The 19,321-nt window shown below is 54.2% G+C and overlaps 1 protein-coding gene across 2 annotated transcripts; it reads left to right on the top strand.

The window, feature by feature from the left end:
• Positions 1-1,196: 1,196 nt before the first annotated feature.
• On the top strand, positions 1,197-6,457 carry TMEM59L (transmembrane protein 59 like). Of its 2 annotated transcripts, XM_045863836.3 has the most exons (8): positions 1,201-1,465; positions 2,431-2,587; positions 2,689-2,798; positions 3,917-4,069; positions 4,647-4,749; positions 5,233-5,350; positions 5,451-5,568; positions 5,819-6,457. In XM_045863836.3, exons 1-8 carry the CDS (start codon positions 1,301-1,303, stop codon positions 5,945-5,947), a joined length of 1,053 nt encoding a protein of 350 aa, XP_045719792.1. In that variant the 5' UTR covers positions 1,201-1,300; the 3' UTR covers positions 5,948-6,457. The 2 variants fall into 2 exon arrangements, with proteins under 2 accessions (XP_045719793.1, XP_045719792.1); XM_045863837.3 differs by lacking the exon at positions 3,917-4,069 and having other exon boundaries at positions 1,197-1,465.
• The last annotated feature ends 12,864 nt before the right edge of the window (positions 6,458-19,321 follow it).

Below are 19,321 nucleotides of genomic sequence, written 5' to 3'. Positions count from 1 at the left end.
GAGGGGCGGGGCGGGGGAGGGGCCGCGCGGGGATCCAGATGTTCAGGGTCCGCCAGGCACAGCCGCGCCTGATTAAGCCACGTGGGGGCCGGCAGAGGCCGCGGAGATGAAAGCGCCGCGGCCGGCCAGGGGAGGGGGTGCGCCAGGCCCCCCCGGGGTCCCTTCCTCCTCGGCCGGAACCTGCGGCGCCCTCTGACCCGCCGACCCCGAGTGGCTGCCGCCCCGTCTGTGGGGGCGGAGCGTAGATGGAAACCACGCGGGCGGCAGCGCGACCTCGGCAGGCACCTGCACGGGGCATGCCAGCGGGGGGGAGGGGGGGTCGTCTTTGCAGGGGACCTAGGCTTAGGGAGGCGCCCCCACTACCATGGCTGACAGAGAGGAAGCTAGGGAGACCTCTTAAACCGAGATTCATGGGGCTCCAATCTGTCACCTTGGAGTGTGGCAGTTATGGAAGCCAGAAGTGTCCCTGTGTGTCCCAAGTTTTCCCACAAGAATTAGGAATTTTAGCAGCACTTCCACCCCGCGCCTACTTGCACCTCTGTGCCCCCTCCCACTCAGCCCCGGGGCCGAGAGGCCCCCAGTTGGGGTAGACAGCGCTAGATCCCCCAGGCCTATGGATCAGGGCTGGGCCAGAAGGGGGCGAGGCTGGGGAGACCTTGAAGGGCCTGGGAGGGCTTCCTACAGGAGGCAAACCAATTACAAAGTTGCCGCCCCTCTCACTAGGGTGGCAAAGGACACGATGCCACAGACCTTCCCGAGGCCTTCGCTGCCCCAGCGCTGTGACCCTCACTCATGTCCTTCCATCTCCAGTCTCTGGCTCCCGCACCACCGCCCTCCTACCTCCTCTTCCAACACTCTCTTTCCCGCCTCAGGGCACTCGCTCGCTGTTCCCTGTGCCTGGATTGCCCTCCCCGCGTGGCCAGCTCAAATTTTGCCTCCTCGGGGAGGCCCTCCCTGAATCCCCTGGCCAAGAGACACCCCATCCCATCACCCTATTCGTTTCCTTTTGGCCGCATAGCGCTGGCTGAGATCCTCTAGCCCGTGGACACGAGGGAGGTGTCCCGGCACCCCCGAGATGGGACAGACGGCGGGGGATCACCGTCCACCTGCCCCGCCCCACCCGCAGCCCGACGGTGCCGCAGCGCGTCTCCCCCGCCCGTTCTCCGCATCCCCCGCCCCCCCTTCCCAGGCTGCCTCGCTCGGGTGACGTCAGCGACCCGGTCCCCGCCGCCGCCGCCGCTGCATCCTCGGTGCCTGCCAGGAGCCGGCGTCCCCCGAGCCCCGCGCTCCCCGCACGGCCATGGCTTCGGTCGCGCTGATGCCGCCGCTGCTGCTGCTGCTGCTGCAGCCTCCCCCCGCCACCCCCGCGCCGCCCGCCCGCGACCCCTTCGCCCCGCAACTCGGGGATACGCAGAGCTGCCAGCTGCGGTGCCGCGACCGCTATCCTGGTCCGCAGCTGTCGCAGGTGAAGCGCATGCGGCGCCAGCCGGAGGACCCGGGATCTCTCCGGTGGGGGAGGGGCTGGGGATGCGGTTCCCTCCGTTGCGAGCGCGGGATAGGGGTTCTTCAGAGCGGGAAGGAGTCGGAAATGGGGGCTCAACAATGGAGGTGGGTCCCTCTGGTGAGGGAAGGACTGGGGTCCCTTCTGTCGAGGCGAGCGCTGGGGTCGGGGGTCCCTCGGATGGAGATGGGGGTTGTTCCTCCAGCGGGGGAGGGGCTGGGGGGTCCCTCGGATGGGGGAGGGTTTGGAGATGCAAGTCCCTCCGATGAATGCGGAGTTGGGGGGGCCCATCCAAGGGAGGGGCGGGGAGGGGATTGAGGCTTCTTAGGCCAGCTTGCGGGCTCTGCCTGCACTCGGCTGCGCCAAGACCCTCGGGGCGCCCATCCCCCACTTCCCTCAGGTCTGACGGTCCTCTCCTCTTCCTCCCCCTCCTCCTCTCCTCTTCCTCCTCCTTCCACATCCACCTCCCTACCCCCCCAAGAGCTACCAGCCCCCATTCACATCCTCACCCACCCCCCACCAGCTGGATCTCCATTTTCCCAGGCCAGAAAAGATGACAAAACCTCCTCCTCTTAGCCTCCTCCCTCCTTCCTCAGGCCTGACAATCCCCCTCAATCTCTGCCCTCCTCCCTGGAGCCTTGGCGTGGTCCGGGGGGTGGGGAGAGGGGGGCATTTCTCTCCAACTTATCCATTTTACAACCATTGCCCAAACCCACTGTCCTCCATGGTCCACCCCCTCTCCCTTCCTCAGAGCTAAGAACCCCCACTAATATTCTTAGCCTTCCCCTCCCCACCTCAATCTCTCTGGATTTGGTGGGGGAGGAGGGAGAGAACAACAAATCTTCTACCTCCTGCTCTGAGCCCGTGCTTCCAGTACAAATCTCCTCCTGCCCCTCCCCCTGGCCTGAACCCCATGCCCCCTCTCCCAGGCAGAGCTTGAGGAGGAGGACCCTTCTGAGTCCCCCTATGAGTATGACAGGGCTGTCCTGATCAGTGCTTGTGAGCGCGGCTGCCGCCTCTTCTCCATCTGCCGATTTGTGGCAAGGAGCTCCAAGCCTAACGCCACCCAGACTGAGTGTGAAGCAGGTGAGGGCTGGCCGGGTGTGCCGGGGTGGGGAGAGATGGCCTGGGAAGGGTCACCCTCTAGTCACCTCTCCTGCCCCCTCCCCATCCCACCCCACCCCCAGCCTGTGTGGAGGCCTATGTGAAGGAGACGGAGCAGCAAGCCTGCAGCGAGGGCTGCTGGAGCCAGAACCCTGAGCCGGAGCCTGAACCCGAGCCGGAGCCAGAGCAGAAGGTGGGCACCCTCCCACCTGTGGCCCTGGGACCATCCCCCCTCCTCTCTCTACCCCACCCCCCAAATCTGCACTCATGTTCAGAGTGTCCCAGGCTCTGTAGTCCATTCTGGGCTTACTGGGGATCCTCGATGGAGTCTTGTCTTGCCTCAAACCTCAATTATCATCTCTGTGATATGGGAAATACCCTCCCTTCCCACCACCGGACAAGGAGTGAATGCAGAAAACAGCCGGTGGTTATCCATCATTTGTCCTGGTCCCGGCCTGATCATAGCCTGTCCCAAATTCCTCATGCCACCTAGAGGCACCTGGGACAGTGTCACTCCCATTTCATGCCCACAAAGCAACTGCCCAAGGTCACACAGTTAGGGCTGGGCAAGAGATGGCATTTAAAGCTGGTGCCACCAGGGCTTGTGAACATCCCTTACCTCACTCATCTTCAGTGCTAGCTGAAGAGCTGACTTTATTGAGCCCCTACTGCATGCCAGATGCTGGTCTAAGCACTTTCCTTTTGGTGAACAGGTGGCCCCCGTCATGGGGGGGGCTCAGAACTGAGTTTTAGGGAGGAGGAACTCCCCCACCCCAGGGAGAGATCATAACTGCTCACCCGTCGTGTCCATGAGTGAGTCTAGGAAACACTGTGTCAGGGGAAACTAAGGCACAGGAAATCATTTATCACAGCCAGGGAGCCCTGGACCAAGAGTGCCCAGAAAGCTCCTCCCCTTCACCCCTTTGCCTCCACCCCCTCCAGGCCTTCATTGTTCATAAAAGCACGCTGCACTACCATTCCTTCCTGTTCTGAGTTCTCTCCTGACGCTGTCAAAATAAGAATGATGGTGTGAGATGTTTAATAATAGCAGTTACTACATACTACACATCGGTGCTGTGCCATCGTCTAGTTGAAGTCTCACAACAACCCCATGACAGAAGAGAATCAGCCCCGTTTGAGGGCTCAGAAAGGGCAGTCCCCTTCTCCAAGGGCAACAGCGTGCCGAATGCCGCATTCATGGCATGAAGCCCTGTTGCCCCAAACCACTCACGAATTCCGGTCACAGTGAACTCTCCCAGCTCACCTCCCTACCTTGGTGACATGTCTGTGCCTTGGGCCTTCGCTTGGCAGAGAAAGGTCCTGGAAGCTCCAAGCGGGGCCCTTTCGCTCCTGGACTTGTTTTCCACCCTCTGCAATGACCTTGTCAACTCGGCCCAGGGCTTTGTCTCCTCCACCTGGACGTACTACCTGCAGACTGACAATGGGAAGGTGGTGGTGTTCCAGGTGAGGGGTCTGGCAGAGGCCGTGCCAGCGTGGTAGGTGGGTGATCAGGGTAAGAAGGTGGGATGCACTGGTTGTTGGCTCACGGGATGCAAAGTCCTCGGGTGATCAATGTTCGGAGCCAGCTAGGTTTAGGGGTTCACTGCCTCACTCCCCTCCTTGACTCTGCTTCGCTTTGTGGTGGTTGCATTCCCAGGCAAACTCTTCCCTCCTGATGGCTGGGTGGATGCCTAAGGCTCTAGGGTATAACCTCTCTGAAGCTTTAGCTCAATTGAGACTTACTTTGATTGGCCCTGGCTGGGTCATGTGACCATCTCTCAGCCAATCCCTGTGATTCTATCAGCCTAGCTCGTGTTCCCACTTCAGGAGCTAAAGGATCAGGTCAAGAGGAATTGAGATGCCTGCACCAACAGGGAACCACGTCCCTGATGTCACAGCCCACAGCCCAACAGTAGGGTGTCCTCTCTGCACCCAGGGGAACTATGTCCGTAACCTACATGGGACACAGAGATGCACTTCCCAGGGCCAACGTGGTGCCTTTCTAATTGGCTCTTTCTGTGCTGTCTTGTTCCTGGCCTAGACCCAGCCTGTGGTAGAGAGCCTGGGGCACGAGGGGGCCCGTCTGCAGCGAGTAGAGGTGACCTGGCGGGGATCCCACCCTGAGGCCTTGGAGGTGCACGTGGGTAAGGTCCGAGGCTAGACCAATGTTCCTTCCACAGGTGGCTCCACAGCCATAAGGAATCCTCCTGGCAAATGAACCCTCTAGGAATGGGATTTCTATCTCTCAACTCTTAGGGTTCCTTGGTCCATCTTCCAGGGTTCCATGATCCATCTCCCATGGTTCTGTGGTCTGTTTTCCAGGATCCCACAGTCCATCTCCAGGGTTCTACAATTCTTCTCTTGGGGATTCATGATCCTTCTCCCAGGGTTCCATGGTCTGTCTCCCAGGGTTTTGTGATTCATCTTCCTAGGTTCCCTGGTCCATCTCCTAGGGCTGCCAGGTTCCATGGTCTATTTCCCCAGGATTCCACGGTCCATTTCCCAGGGTTCTATTCCAGGACTCCATGCCCCATTGCCCTAGGTCCCGGCCTCCTTTCTCCTCTCCATGGCTGCCGTGGCCTCTTGGGAGAGGCCCGGGGGCTGCTAAGAGGTGACCTGTCTCTCAGACCCTGTAGGCCCCTTGGACAAGGTAAGGAAGGCCAAGATCCGAGTCAAGACTAGCAGTAAGACCAAGGTGGAATCCGATGAGCTGCAGGACAACGACTTCCTCAGTTGCATGTCCCGGTGGGTGGCAGGACCCTGGGGGTGGGATGGGAGTGTAGCTGGAGGGGAGGGTCTCCCAAACCCCACCAGGACCGCTGAGCGTGCCTTCTGGGCGGGTCAGGCGCTCGGGGCTCCCTCGCTGGATCCTGGCCTGCTGCCTCTTCCTTTCTGTGCTGGTGATGCTGTGGCTGAGCTGCTCCACCCTGGTGACCGCACCTGGCCAGCATCTCAAGTTCCAGGTGGGTGGGGCTGGGTGGAGGGGTGGGAGAAGGGCCGCTCCTTGGCCCTGAATTGGGCCACTCACTCTCCCCTGGAGACAAGGTCCCCTGACTTCTTGTGTGACACTGGGCAAGTTTCTTCACTTCCTTATCAAGTGAGGGGAACAATGCCAGCCCTTAGCTGGGGTGACCTGAGATCAGGGGTGGGAAGGAGCCTTGGCAGGGTGGGGGCTCAGTAGCCCTCCCTCCCTCCCTCTTCCTCCCCCTGCAGCCCCTGACCCTGGAGCAGCACAAGGGCTTCATGGTAGAGCCAGACTGGCCCCTGTATCCTCCCCCATCACATGCCTTTGGGGACAGCCCCCCACCCTACAAGCTGAAGCTGGACCTGACCAAGCTGTAGGTCTTGATTGACCCATGCATCGCCCAGTGCAGGGGCTCCTTGGGCCTCACTTGCCATGTGCCCAGGAGTCCAGGTCAGGGTGGGACCATCCTTGGGCTCCTCCACCCCTGATCCTTCTTCTTTCCCCAGTCCCTCCCCTTGCCCCTCTGGGTCCTGGGATTGCCATGCCCCTACTGGGGGGCGGGATCTGGCTTTGGTTCCTCCCTGCTCCCCCCTTCCCCAGAGTGTGCTACGTCTGTCTTCTATCTTGTAGCTTCTTGAGTATTCAAACCCCAGTTCTGTGCTGCCTCTCTCCTTCCTCCTTTCTCCCTTATTGGGTGGGGGCTGAGAGCACAGGGGAACCACCCTGTGCTAGGGCTCCCTCCTTTTCCCCACCTCCCCTCCAGAGATACAGTCCCAAGAGAGGAGGCCCCTGAGAGAGATGGTGGTGGGCAGCTCCCTGCTGGGAGGGTGGCTGAGGCTGGGGTTGCAGCATGGGGGTTGGGAGGAATAAACCATGTATGTAAAAGATATTTTGGACTGAGCCTACTTCTTGTCTTTCCATCTGCCCTTGGGAGAAATGGCCTGAGCATGGCCATGGCACCTGTCCACTTGGCCCCTTCTGAGAAGGGGACAGCCCTGGGAACTCCCCGTGGCTTCAGGAAGGACAGCCCCCTGCGGCTGCCCAGCCCACATCACGATTCCGACTAGGGATGTACCTGGAACAGTGGCTTTTGCTACCTGCTTGGCCCAGATGGGGCGGTACCCCTTCTTGCCTTCCTTTTGGGATCCCTCCTCTGAAATGCATTGGTCGAATCTTGAGGAGGATGTTTGGTTAATGTTGCAGCCATCTGGCTTCCATTCCCCTTTCTTTTGGGGATGGAGCTCTGCCCCATTGGGCGCAGCTTCAGGGCATTGACAGTGGGTCCTATCCCCTTCCCTATCCAAGGGATCCAGACTTGGCATTGTTGCCCTGTACTTTGCATTGGAGAGGAGTCTTGCAAGACAGGAGCAACCTACCCCGATGAGGCTACAGCCTTGGCTCTCCATCCTCCCTGTCCATTCTTCAGACTCCCAGAGATCCTCCCCAAAAAATCCCTTTTTAGGTTCAGTCAACTGAAGTGGTTTCTACTGCTGGCAATCAGAGATTCCTGGGGAGAGTTTGGGATGAGGGGTGTGGTGGTCAGTGGGGTGGAGGTTTTCAGGGGCCAATGGAGGCCTATGGGTGACAGGTGGGTGGGGGCGGGGGTTAGAGAGAATCAAGCGGGGCTTATTATCAGCCGTCCACCCTTCACCTTGCCTTGTGTCCCAGGAGATCCACTTGGGGTCTCTGCCTTCTGCTAGACTCAGCTGGGGAGGGGGTGGGGGTGGGTGGGGATTAGCACAGGCAGGAGGTAGGAGGAGAGAAGAGTGAGAGGTCAGGGTGTTTCTCTCCTGGTGTCTCCCTTCATTTCCCAACCTTCAGCCTGTGCATGGTCACAGCTCCCCACTACTACTCACCCGGGGTGCTGCACCCCCTCAGGTCAGTTACCCAACCCTGCCCACACCTTGGCAAATATCCCCTTTACTACAACCAACTCTTGAGGCATCCCTTCTGAGCAGCTCCTACTTCCTGCCAGCACCCTGCCTGATACCATGAGCATCAGGATCCAACATTTTTTTTTTTTAAAGAATTTATTTATTGGGGCGCCTGGGTGGCTCAGTTGTTAGGCGTCTGCCTTCGGCTCAGGTCATGATCCTGGGGTCCTGGGATCGAGCCCCGCATTGGGCTCCCTGCTCTGCCGGAAGCCTGCTTCTCCCTCTCCTACTCCCCCTGCTTGTGTTCCCGCTCTCGCTGTGTCTCTCTATGTCAAATAAATAAAATCTTAAAAAAAAAAAGAATTTATTTAATTTTAATTTAAAAAAATTTTTTATTTATATTTTATATTTAAAAAAATATTTTATTGGGCGCCTGGGTGGCTCAGTCATTAAGCGTCTGCCTTCAGCTCAGGTCATGATCCCAGGGTCCTGGGATCGAGCCCCGCATCGGGCTCCCTGCTCGGTGGGAGGCCTGCTTCTCTCTCTTCCACTCCCTCTGCTTGTGTTCCCCCTCTCGCTGTGTCTCTCTCTGTCAAATAAATAAATAAAATCTTTAAAAATATATATTATATTTATTTATTTGAGATAGACAAAGATAGTGAGAGAGAGCACAAGCAAGAAGGAGAGGGAGAAGCAGACTCCCAGCTGAGCAGGGAGCCCGATGCAGGGCTTGATCCCAGGACCCTGGCACCCCTATTTTTAAATTTTTAAATTTTATTTATTTATTTTTAAGTAGGCTTCACACCTGGTGTGGAATGCAATGTGGGGTTTGAACTCACGACCCTGACATCAAGACCTGAGCTGAGATCAAGAGTCGGACGCTTAACTGACTGAGCCACTAAGGTGCCCCTACTTTGGTCGGTTTTTAAGTGTACAATTCTGTGACATTAGGTTCATCCACAAACTTGTGTGACCATCACCGCTATTTACATGACTGCTGTAACTGCTCAGTCCAGCTCAAAGGGGACCCTAGTGGCCTTGCCCACGACCTCCCATGTCAATGGCTCCAAACACCTGGGTGGCATCTTGAGTCTTCCCTGTTCTCCTTCCACCTTATCTCATTGGCAGGGCCTGATTCCCCAGTCCTCCAGCCCACACATGTCTCTCTCTCTCTTTTTTTTTTTTAAAGATTTTATTTATTTATTTGAGAGAGAATGAGAGACAGAGAGCATGAGAAGGAGGAAGGTCAGAGGGAGAAGCAGACTCCCTGCCGAGCAGGGAGCCCGATGCGGGACTCGATCCCGGGACTCCAGGATCATGACCTGAGCCAAAGGCAGTCGCTCAACCAACTGAGCCACCCAGGCGCCCCACACATGTCTCTTTATCTCCATGGCAACCACCAAGGTCTAGGCCACCACCACCTCTCATCCAACAGCTGCCCCTGCCTCCTGATGGAGCTCCCTGCTTCCCCTCCAGCCGCCCTCCAGCTCCACGCAGCAGCTTGGAGGTGTCAGGATAAAGCAATCTGATCCTGGATGTCAGCCCCCTTCTTGGGTTTACTGCTGTCACGAGGAGTCCGAACATCCACATGTACCAACGAGGCGTTCCCCAATCTGGCCCCATGAACCTCTCCAACCATTTCTTTCTTTCTTTCTTTCTTTCTTTTTAAGATTTTTATTTACTTAGGGGCGCCTGAGTGGCTCAGTCAGTTAAGTGGCTGCCTTCGGCTCAGGTCATGATCCCAGGGTCCTGGGATCGAGCCCCGCATTGGGCTTCCTGCTCAGCGGAGAGCCTGCTTCTCCCTCTCCCTCTGTCTGCCGCTCTGCCTACTTGTGCTCTCTCTCTATCTCTGTTAAATAAGTAAATAAAAATCTTTTTTTTAAATTTTAAATAAGTAAATAAAAATCTTTTTTTTATTTTAAATAAGTAAATAAAAATCTTTTTTTAAAATTTTAAATAAGTAAATAAAAATCTTTTTTTTTAATTTTAAAGATTTTTATTTATTTAACAGAGATAGAGAGAGAGCACAAGTAGGCAGAGCGGCAGACAGAGGGAGAGGGAGAAGCAGGTTCTCCTCTGAGCAGGAAGCCCGATGCAGGGCTCGATCCCAGGACCCTGGGATCATGACCTGAGCCGAAGGCAGCCGCTTAACTGACTGAGCCACCCAGGCGCCCTTCTCCAACTGTTTCTATGGAGGCTCTCCCCATTGCTCACTATGCTCCAGCCACAGTGGATCTCTCTGGCTTCCTGGAGCCCACCTTGTTCCTTCCTGTCCCGGGACCTTTGCATTTGCATGTCCCTATGCCAGGAACTCCCTCACGGCCCTGCTCTGCTCAAGTTCTCATCTAAAAGGGCTCCTCCTCAGCAAAAGACATCTATCTTGTCCTCCTCAGGCTGGGCCAACATCCCCTGTTATCCCTGTGTTCGGCTCCTGCCCCTATCCTTACAATATTTATAGCTCATTAATAGTCACTTATTTCAAGGTCGGCCTGCTTTAACGTAATTTTATAAACTCCGTGAAGGTAGCTCCTAAGAGTCTCATATTGACCTGGCATGGAGCAGGTGATTATTAATTATTTTTGCTTGAATGTCTCCCTGTTTCTCAGACCCTAGAAGCAGCCTCACCTGGTCAAGTCCATTCCCTACATGGGGCTAGACCTTGTCCCCACCCTGCTGACCCCCCATGACGCCCTGTTGCCCTTGGACACCGCCTGATTTCCTCTGTTTACCTTTTATTTATTTACTTTAAAAACTTTTAAAAAGATTTTGTCTATTTATTTGAGAGAGAGAGAGCATGAGCAGGGAGAGGGGCAGAGGCAGAGGGAGAAGCAGACTCCCTGCTGAGCAGGGAGCCTGACATGGGGCTCAATCCCAGGACCCTGGGATCATGACCTGAGCCGAAGGCAGCCACTTAACCGACTGAGCCACCCAGGCGCAACAAGATTTTTATTTTTAAATAATCTCTACACCTAACATAGGGCTCGAACTAACAATCCTGAGATTAATTAAGAGTCACGTGCTCCACCGACTGAGCCAGCCAGGCGGTCCCTCTCTGCTTACCTTTTAAAGGCTTTCAATAAGGGCGCCTGGGTGGCTCAGTTGGTTAAGCGTCTGCCTTCGGCTCAGGACCTGATCCCAGGGTCCTGGGATTGAGGCCCACGTCTGGCTCCACGCTCAGTGGGGAATCTGCTTCTCCTACTCCCTCTTCCTCTCCTCCCCCCACCCCCCGGTTTGTGCTCTTTCTCTCTCAAATAAATAAATAAAATCTTAAAAAATAGAAAAATAAAGGCTTTTAATACTCGCCATTGTGGCAGCCACCTTTCCTGCTATGTGCCTCCTACCTTTCGGTCTGAGGACAACATGGGTCCTGTCCTCATTGTTTCCTACGGTAACATCAACATCATCACTGGTCCAGCCTCGCCTTTTCTATAGCTGCTCCTTCTGCTTGGAAGGCCTTCATGGATTTGATAGGGATCTACCTGGCACCTGTCGCTCTCTTCTTCCTTCTTAACAGAGCTCTGGTTTGGTGTGACCAAGCTTATGTGGTTCAGGGGAGGTTGAGCAGTATGACCCCAGACTTCTCAGGCACTGGTGGGATTTACTGGGAGAGAGGCACGTGCTGTTAGCTGGGGTTGCTGAGTGGGGAGGGTGTGAGTCTGCAGCTGCCAAGGGGCATTGGTTACCACCACAACAGAGCCTATCAGAGGGGTGGAGAGAGACCATGTCTTCATGCCATTGCTGGAAGTCCTGGATCAAATGGGCCTGAAGTCCACCCTGTCCCTTTTTTGCCTTAAGCCTTAAGTTCACGTTGAGCTTCTTTATTTTTTATTTTTTATTTTTTTTTTAAAGATTTTATTTATCTATTTGACAGAGACACAGCCAGAGAGGGAACACAAGCAGGGGGAGTGGGAGAGGGAGAAGCAGGCTTCCCGCCGAGCAGGACCCCGGGATCATGACCTGAGCTGAAGGCAGCCGCTTAACTACTGAGCCACCCAGGCGCCCCCGTGTTGGGCTTCTTTAACTGAAAACTTGTGACTGGTCCCAGTCTCTTCATCCCCCTCCCCTCTCTCGGGACTGCGACCCCAAGGGCAGACTGGTTTTGTTTTGTTTTGTTTTGTTTTTAGTTTGTATGTTTTGCTGCTGTGTGTCTGGTGTATGAATTCTGGAAGCTCTGGTGACCAGCCCAGGGCTGGGCCTAGAGTGGGTGCCTCATAGATTTGGAATGCATGATGCAGGTGGTGTGGTAGAAACTCTGAGTGCTGGGGGCATGTGGTGTGGGTAGAGGACTCCCTTCCAAATATGTGGTGAGTGATGTTTGCCCAACGAGATGGCAGCTGGCTTGTTTGGGCTTTGAGGGATGGATAGCATCTGAGAAGGCAGGGTGTCCCAGATACGTGGGTGTGTTAGAGATGTCCCAGGGGTGTGTATGGCCAGTGTGCGTCTGCACGTGCAGAGAAAAGCAATGTTCACTCATATCATCTACCCTTTTGAGGGCTTCGCTCACTGACCACAAGGTCTGCATGGCCTGGCCCCTGCCACCTCCTGTATGCTTTTCCCTCTACTTTCCTCTCTCCTTGCTATAGCATGCACCTCAGGGCCTTTGCTCTGATGTGCCCTCCACCCAGAATTCTTTTTCCCTGGATAATCTGGCCCTGTCCCTGGATTCATTTTTTATCTGATCCTCCTTCCTTCCTGAGGCCTATTTCAGCTCCTCACCTGCTTAGTCTTTTTCCTACATTGACTTGCTTATGGCTCCATGATCTGTCTCCTCCACCACCCCAAACTGGACGCACTGCCAGGGCATGATTGGGTCTGGTGTGGCCTCAGCACCCATACCTGCAGACTTCTGAGGAATCTCCCAGCAGGGCCGCCTGGGACCTCTGGGGGAAGACCCCCAAGTGCCAAGCAAACACCCTCAGGCTCCTCTGCCAAGTAAGTCCTGGCCCCTTCTGGAATCTCAGGAGTGAGAGGGCACTTTGCCTCTGTCCAGGGCTCTTCTAAGGAGTAAGTCCCAGCAGAAGGGACCTTGTGGAAGAGATCTGACTCTCTATAGCTCTCTGAGCCTCAGTTTCCTTGTTTGTCCCCCCAGCTCCATGAGTCATCTGGGAAGTTGCCCCCTCTGCCCCTTCCTGTGCCTTCCTCCCGCACTGATACAGCCCTGATGGAGGGTGGGTGCGTGGCTGGGATCATGGCATAAGGCAGAAGCGCCCATGTGTCCCTGTACTGTAGTGTTGCCATGGCAAACGGCAGTCCTGGTTCCCTGGTGACAGGCCTGAGTTCTGGGCCCAGAGGTGGTAATCTGTCCAGGAAGGGAGGGAGGGAGCAAGGTGTGCCTGGCAACACTCGTAAACACATGGAGGAGAGGATGGGGACTCGGGGCGCCTGGGTGGCTCAGTCAGTTAAGCGTCTGCCTTCGGCTCCGGTCATGATTCCAGGGTCCTGGGATCGAGCCCCGCATCTGGCTCCCTGCTCAGCGGGAAGCCTGCTTCTCCCTCTCCCTCTGCCGCTCCCTCTGCCTGTGCTCTCTCGCTCTCTCTGTCAAATTAATAAATAAAAATCTTAAAAAGGGGGCACCTGGATGGCTCAGTTGGTTAAGCGACTGCCTTCAGCTCAGGTAATGATCCCAGGGTCCTGGGATCGAGCCCCACGTCAGGCTCCCTGCTCCGCAGGAAGCCTGCTTCTCCCACTCCCCCTGCTTGTGTCCCCCCCCCCCTCTGTTAATTAAATAAATAAATAAAATATAAAAAAAAAACTTAAAAAAAAAGAAAAAGAAAGGATGGGGACTCATGTCCTTCTCTTGGGGCAGGGGTAGGTGGGCAGTTCGGGTTGGGCCCCAGATGGGGGTTGCCCCAGTTCCTGCTCAGGGCCAGGCATGAGCCCAACAGGGAAGCTGAAGCCTCCAGGGGTCCTGTGTCACGTAACTCTGCCCACTGCCCCCTTCACAGCCAGTCCTGCCAGGCTCCCCGCGGCTCCTGGCACTCTCCCTCCTCAGGATCCCCACACAGGTTGTCCCCTCTGCCTAAAAGTTTCTGCTCTCTTCCTGGCCAATTCTTCAGCCCGGATATCCCCCTCTGACCTCCCGGCTCAGCCTGGCCCCTCTAAGTCACTACGCCCCAAATCAAGCCTCGGTCATGTTGACAATTAAGTTATTGCTTCTTTGCTTGTGTGATGATTGGTCTATGTTCCCCCTGCCAGATGTGACGCGCTAGCGGTCTTGGTCACAGCTGTGTCCCACACACCAAGGAGGCTGCTCTCAGTACATCATTGTCGACACTCTCCCTTCTCACTCCAAGCCTTGCCCACATCACCCCAGACAATGTGGTCTCATCTCTGTTCCTCAGGCTCTTTCTGGCACCAGGCTTGGACCCTACATATTGCTTCCACCTGAAATGTTCTGAAACATTCTGGGCCCTTCTACGATGTTCTGGAATGTCCCAGAACATCTTAGACCATTCTGTCCCCTGCTTTTATTAAAGCTGGGACATCACCTTCTCAAAGAGGGTCTCCCTAACCTCCTAGCTCAAGCAGTCCCTTCCACCCAGTCACTCTCAGCCCATTGCCTTTATGACAGTTACCACCATCCAGAAAGGCCTTGGTCATTGATCTGTATGCATGTCTCAGGTTTGTCTTTCTCCTTGTAAGATACACAACAGAGTCTTCTGTTATAAACCCCATGCTATGAATGGAGGGGGTCAGGGATGAGACCAGGAGTTGGTGCTGAGCTCCAGAGTAAGACAACTCTGATGCCCTCGTGCTGGGACCTCGGGAGAGGTACTTACCTCTCGGAACCCCAGGCTCTTTCTTTTTCATCGAGGCGTAATCTACAAATGGCAAGGTGTGCCCATCTTACAGCTCCATGAATGTTTACACTCCTGTGACCCAAATACAGAGCACCCCCAGCCCCCGGGGGGACTCCCTCATGCTCGCTTCCAGTTGGTCACCCCCAAGAGGTAGCCCTGGGTCTGACCTCTATCATCTTGGCTCCTTCTGACCAGTTTCATTTTTTGTTTGCTTTTTAATAAGTCAGCTTTAATGAGGCATAATTGACATCTAATAACACAACCATTTTTAAATGCCCACTTCAACGAGTTTTGACAAATGTAAACCTCCCTGTTGCTCCATCACCAAGATATAGAACATTTCCATCACCCTAAGTGCTTGTGCCTCTTTGTGGTAAAGGCCTTTGTTTCCTGATGATCTGCTCCAGGGGGCCCCAACATGTCACAGGTTAGCATGGCCTGTGTATGAATTTTACATAAATGGAATCATATCATGTGTCCTCTTCGTGTCCCCTTCTTTCACTCAGCATTGGTGAGATCCACCTGTGGGATGTTCTTTTTCCTTGCTGTGTAGTTTTCTATTATGTGAATTGCATTTGTTTACCCACTGACCTGTTGATGGACGTCTGGGATGGGTTTCCAGTTTGGGGCTCTTATGACCATTTGTGTTCATGTCTCTGGTAAAACCATATCTCCCTTTCTGGGATGCCTGGGTAGCTCAGTTGGTTGAGTGTCTGCCTTTGGCTCAGGTTATGGTCACGGGGTCCTGGGATTGGGTCCCACATCGGGCTCCCTGCTCAGCGGGGAGTCTGCTTCTCCCTCTGACCCTCCCCCCTCTCATGCTCTATCTCATTCTCTCTCTCAAATAAATAAATAAAATCTTTAAAAATAAAAAAAATAAAAAAACACACACAAAAACATATCTTCCTTTCTGTTGGATAAATACCTGTAGTGGGTTAAGTGGCATCCCCAGTTAACTCATATCCACCTGGAACCTTAGAACATGACCTTATTTGGGAATAGAGTCTTTGCACATGTAATTTAGCTAATGATCCAGAGGAGATAGTAATAACTGTTTCTTTTCCTTTGGGGATGTGGTGAGAATACATAGTTTGGGGCATTGAAAATACTCTGTACATGGTAACTAAAAAAAAAAAAAAAAAAAAGTGACAGCCAAGATGCAACTCGTCTCCGTCTATCTTTAAAGTTGTTTTTTTCTGCTGGTCCCCAGCCAGAGTCACACACAGGTAGGGACAATTGCCTCCTGTAGGAGAAGCCAGGGGAGGCTGGGTTCTGGGGTGATGGTGGGGACACTGGGAGGCCTGAGAGAGGCCACAGGGCTGGAAGTGACTAAGGTGAACCAAAGCATAGTCAGCACAGGAAAACCTCATTCATTCATTCATTCATTCATTCACGCATTCTTTCATTCACCAACAGATTTGCTGCCAGTTAATGCTGGACGCAGGAGGCTAGGACCCTGGCAAAGCCCCAACCTAGACACAGCCTGGGCAGAAGGGAAATAGCCCTCCTCTGCTGGGCAGCCAGGAAGGCTCCCTGCAGGAGGAGACCTGTGGTGGGTGTGAAAAATGTGGGACGATGCCCAGAGACCACTCTGTCCCTCACCGTCCTGGAGGTCAGAAGTCTGAAATCAGAGTGTTGGCAGGCATGTTACCGCTGAAGGCTCTCGGGGAGAATGCTTCTTTGCCTCTTCCAGCCCTGGCTACGCCACATGTTCCCTGGCTTGTGACAGCATCACCTCAGTCTTTGCCTCCCTCTTCACATGGCCTTCTCTCTGTTTGAATTTCCCTCTTTTTTTTTTTTTAAGATTTTATTTTTAAGTAATCTCTACACCCGACATGGGGCTTGAACTTCCAACTCTGAGATCCAGAGTCACATGCCCCATGGACGGAGCCAACCAGGAGCCTCCCGATCCTCACCCCTGGCTTTCCTTCTTTTTATGAGGACACCAAGTTATTAGATTTAGGACCTACCCTACTCCAGGATGATCTCATCTTGAGATCCTTACTTTAATTGTATCTGCCAAGACTCTTATTAAAAAAAACCCTCTTTTTGAGGTTCCAGGTAGATACGTCTTTTGGGGGGACACCATTCAAGCAGTATGCTGAGAATGTTTGTTCAATGTCTTTTCAGTAAGACTGTTCCCCCCAGAGTGGGGGGAGGCAGGGCTCTCTTCCTTTTCCTGGCACGTGTGTCCCATGCCCGCCACAGGGTCTGGTGCACAGGAGGCCGTCAGTAAGTGCTTGCTGAATGCCTGATTAAAAGAAAGGAGAAAAGGGGTCAGCATAGGGCTTTGGAGAGGGCTTGAGCCTCAGAGTCAGAGAATGAGGGTCCTATTTCTTGCTCCTGAGTCTTGGCAGGCTTCTTCCACTCTCTGAGTCTCACTTTCCCTGTTTTGCAAGGTCGTCACGAAGACCAGGAGAAAAGTCTGGGGGTCACCAGCACCCAGTAGGAACCTCGGAGGTGTAGCTATGGTGGTGGTGGGAGGGGCTGCAGGCATGTAACCTTCTAGACTGCAGGTAAGTTAGAGAAGGTGGACCTAGCTCAGACCTGACTTGAAGGAGACACTCGAGGTGCTGCCAGCTGGGGTGACAGAGAGAGCAAGGTCAAGGGCAATTGTGTTTATTCTTCCCTGAGCCCACGCATAATCCTGGAAGGAAGTGATCTATATGCCCCTCCTTTTTTTCTCCCCATCAAGGAGAGATTTCCCGTATTCACATAACGGAAAAATCACCATTTTAAAGTGAACAATTCAGTGGTATTTAGTGCATTCACAATGTTGTGGAACTACCATAGCCAAGAAGACAGTCCTCGCCTCTTGGGGAGTTGACATTCCAGGGGGAGGATGGATGGTAAACAAGAAAAGGAAATACATGACAATCCCTCAGAAAGCTCCCCCTAGAGCTATCCTGTGATCCAGCAATTCCACACCTACAGAGGTACCCAAGAGAAGTGAAAACAGGTCTCAGCTATCTGTACACACATGTTCACAGCAGCGCTAGTCACAATCACCAAAAAGGGAACACCTCAAATGTCCATCAATGGATGAATGAATAAATGACATGTGGTCCATCGGCACTACAGAATATTACTCAGTCACAAAAAGGAATGAAGCCCTGATACTCGCTACAACGTGGAGGAACTTTGAAAACGTTATGCTGAGAAGCCCATGGATTGTAGGATCCCATGTATGTGAAATGTCCAGAACAGGCAAATCCACAGAGACAGAAAGCAAACTGATGTTTGTCAGGGTCTGGGGGAGGGGGATGGGGAGTGACTGCTCATGGGAACAGGGTTTCCTTTTGGGCCAATGGAATTTTTTTGTGTTTTGGGTTTTTTTTTAAGATTTTATTTATTTATTTGACAGAGAGCACAAGCATGGGGAGCAGCAGAGGGAGGGGGAGAAGCAGGCTCTCCACTGAGCAGGGAGCCCGATGCGGGGCTCGGTCCCAGGACCCCGGAATAATGACCTGAGCCGAAGGCAGATGCTTAACTGACTGAGCCACCAGGCACCCCTCAATTTTATTTCATTTTATTTTTTTTTTAATTTGTTTATTTGAGAGAGAGAGAGAGCGAAAGAGAATGGGGGGAGGGGCAGAGGGAAAGAATCTCAAGCGGACTCTGTACTGAGTGAGGAACCCAACATGGGGCTCAATCTCACACCCTGAGATCATGACCTGAGCCGAAATCAAGAGTCTTAACTGACTGAGCCGCCCAGGCGCCCTTATATTTCAGTTTTAAACAACGGAAAACTAAAGTACCGTACAGAGTTATGGGAAAAAAAGCAAGCAGGGTGTGGGGACAGAGAGTGGGCGTGGGAGAGGTAAACTGCCAAGAGCCGCCATGGACTTGGGGCTTACTACCTGAGCTGCCCTGAGTGCTGTACGTTGTTTACTTCATCCTGGCCTCGCTCTGTCCTGCAGGGATACTTTAAACATGGGGAAACTGAGGTATAAAGAGCTGGAGCATCCCGCCCAAGGACTTGAGGCTTGTACGAAGTGGATGCAGAACAAAGGGCAATAGCAAAGATAGCGAGCATTTGTCAGATGTTGACTGTCTAGTTGACAGAGAAGCAAAAGGGGCACTGGGAACGTCAGCAGCTTGTTCTGAGGCCTCTCAGCGGGGAAGGGCAGACGGGGTGGACGCCCGGCCCCAGCACGAAGCTGTAGGAAAACAAGCCATCCCCCAACTTCCAGGCCTCCATTTCCTCCTCTGTAACACCTGGGGGTTACAAGGAGGCCTCTGAGCTCTGACCTGGGACCGTGAGTCCCACAGCTGGTCTGGAGCCAGGGAGCAGGTGGCGCGGGCCCCCGCCTCTGGGAGAACAATGCCAGCTGTGGGCCAGATGGCAGCCAGACCTGTGGACGCGGTCTGCAATGTCCTGCTTCCAAGCTCTGCCAGACCACAGGTCAGCATTATGGGAGGAGGGTTTTCAATAACCTTTGTGGGCCCTCCGGGTCCCCCAACCTGCCTGTGTCCCATCCCAGGTATGACAGCCAATCAGGCTCCAGTCGAGAACCCTGGGGGAGGGTCCCTGGCCTTGCTCTGCCTCATCCTCACATCCCATCTGCTGCATCTCCTCTTGGCTCCACCTGCAAAGTACGTCCCAGCTAGGACCACCCCCCACCTCTCCCTGGCCACCACCTTGGGACGAGCCCCATCATTTGGCCTGAACACTTGCCTCCTAAGTAATATCCCTAATTCAAGATATTTCCCCCAACTGTTGGTGTTGGTTATATCCCCTCTGCTCACAGCCCCCTCTCGCTCCTCATTTCATGCAGGGGAAATGCTTCCATGGTGGTCCATAAAGTCCTCCGTGACCTGGAGCACTACTCATTGCCACCCACCCCATCTTCTCCTCCCCTTTCCCTCTCCCTCAATTTTCCCCTGCTAGGCAACGCTCCAGGCATGCTCCTGGCTCAGGGCCTTCGCACTGGCTGTCCTGTGCCACATGATCTTTGAATACCTGGTAGGTCCCCTGCACCATGTGCCTGCAGTGCTACATGTGAGCACACAGCCAGGGGCCCAGTGAACCTCTTCTTGCTTATCTTCAGCCGTATGTCTGTGTGTCTGACATGTG

This window comes from Mirounga angustirostris, unplaced genomic scaffold (genome assembly GCF_029215605.1).
Source record: "Mirounga angustirostris isolate CCGP_5_RB_7025 unplaced genomic scaffold, mMirAng1.0.hap1 SCAF_1, whole genome shotgun sequence".
Classification (NCBI taxonomy): domain Eukaryota; kingdom Metazoa; phylum Chordata; class Mammalia; order Carnivora; family Phocidae; genus Mirounga; species Mirounga angustirostris.
Note: the sequence above shows the minus strand (reverse complement) of the source record. Positions and strands in the feature narration are given on the sequence as shown.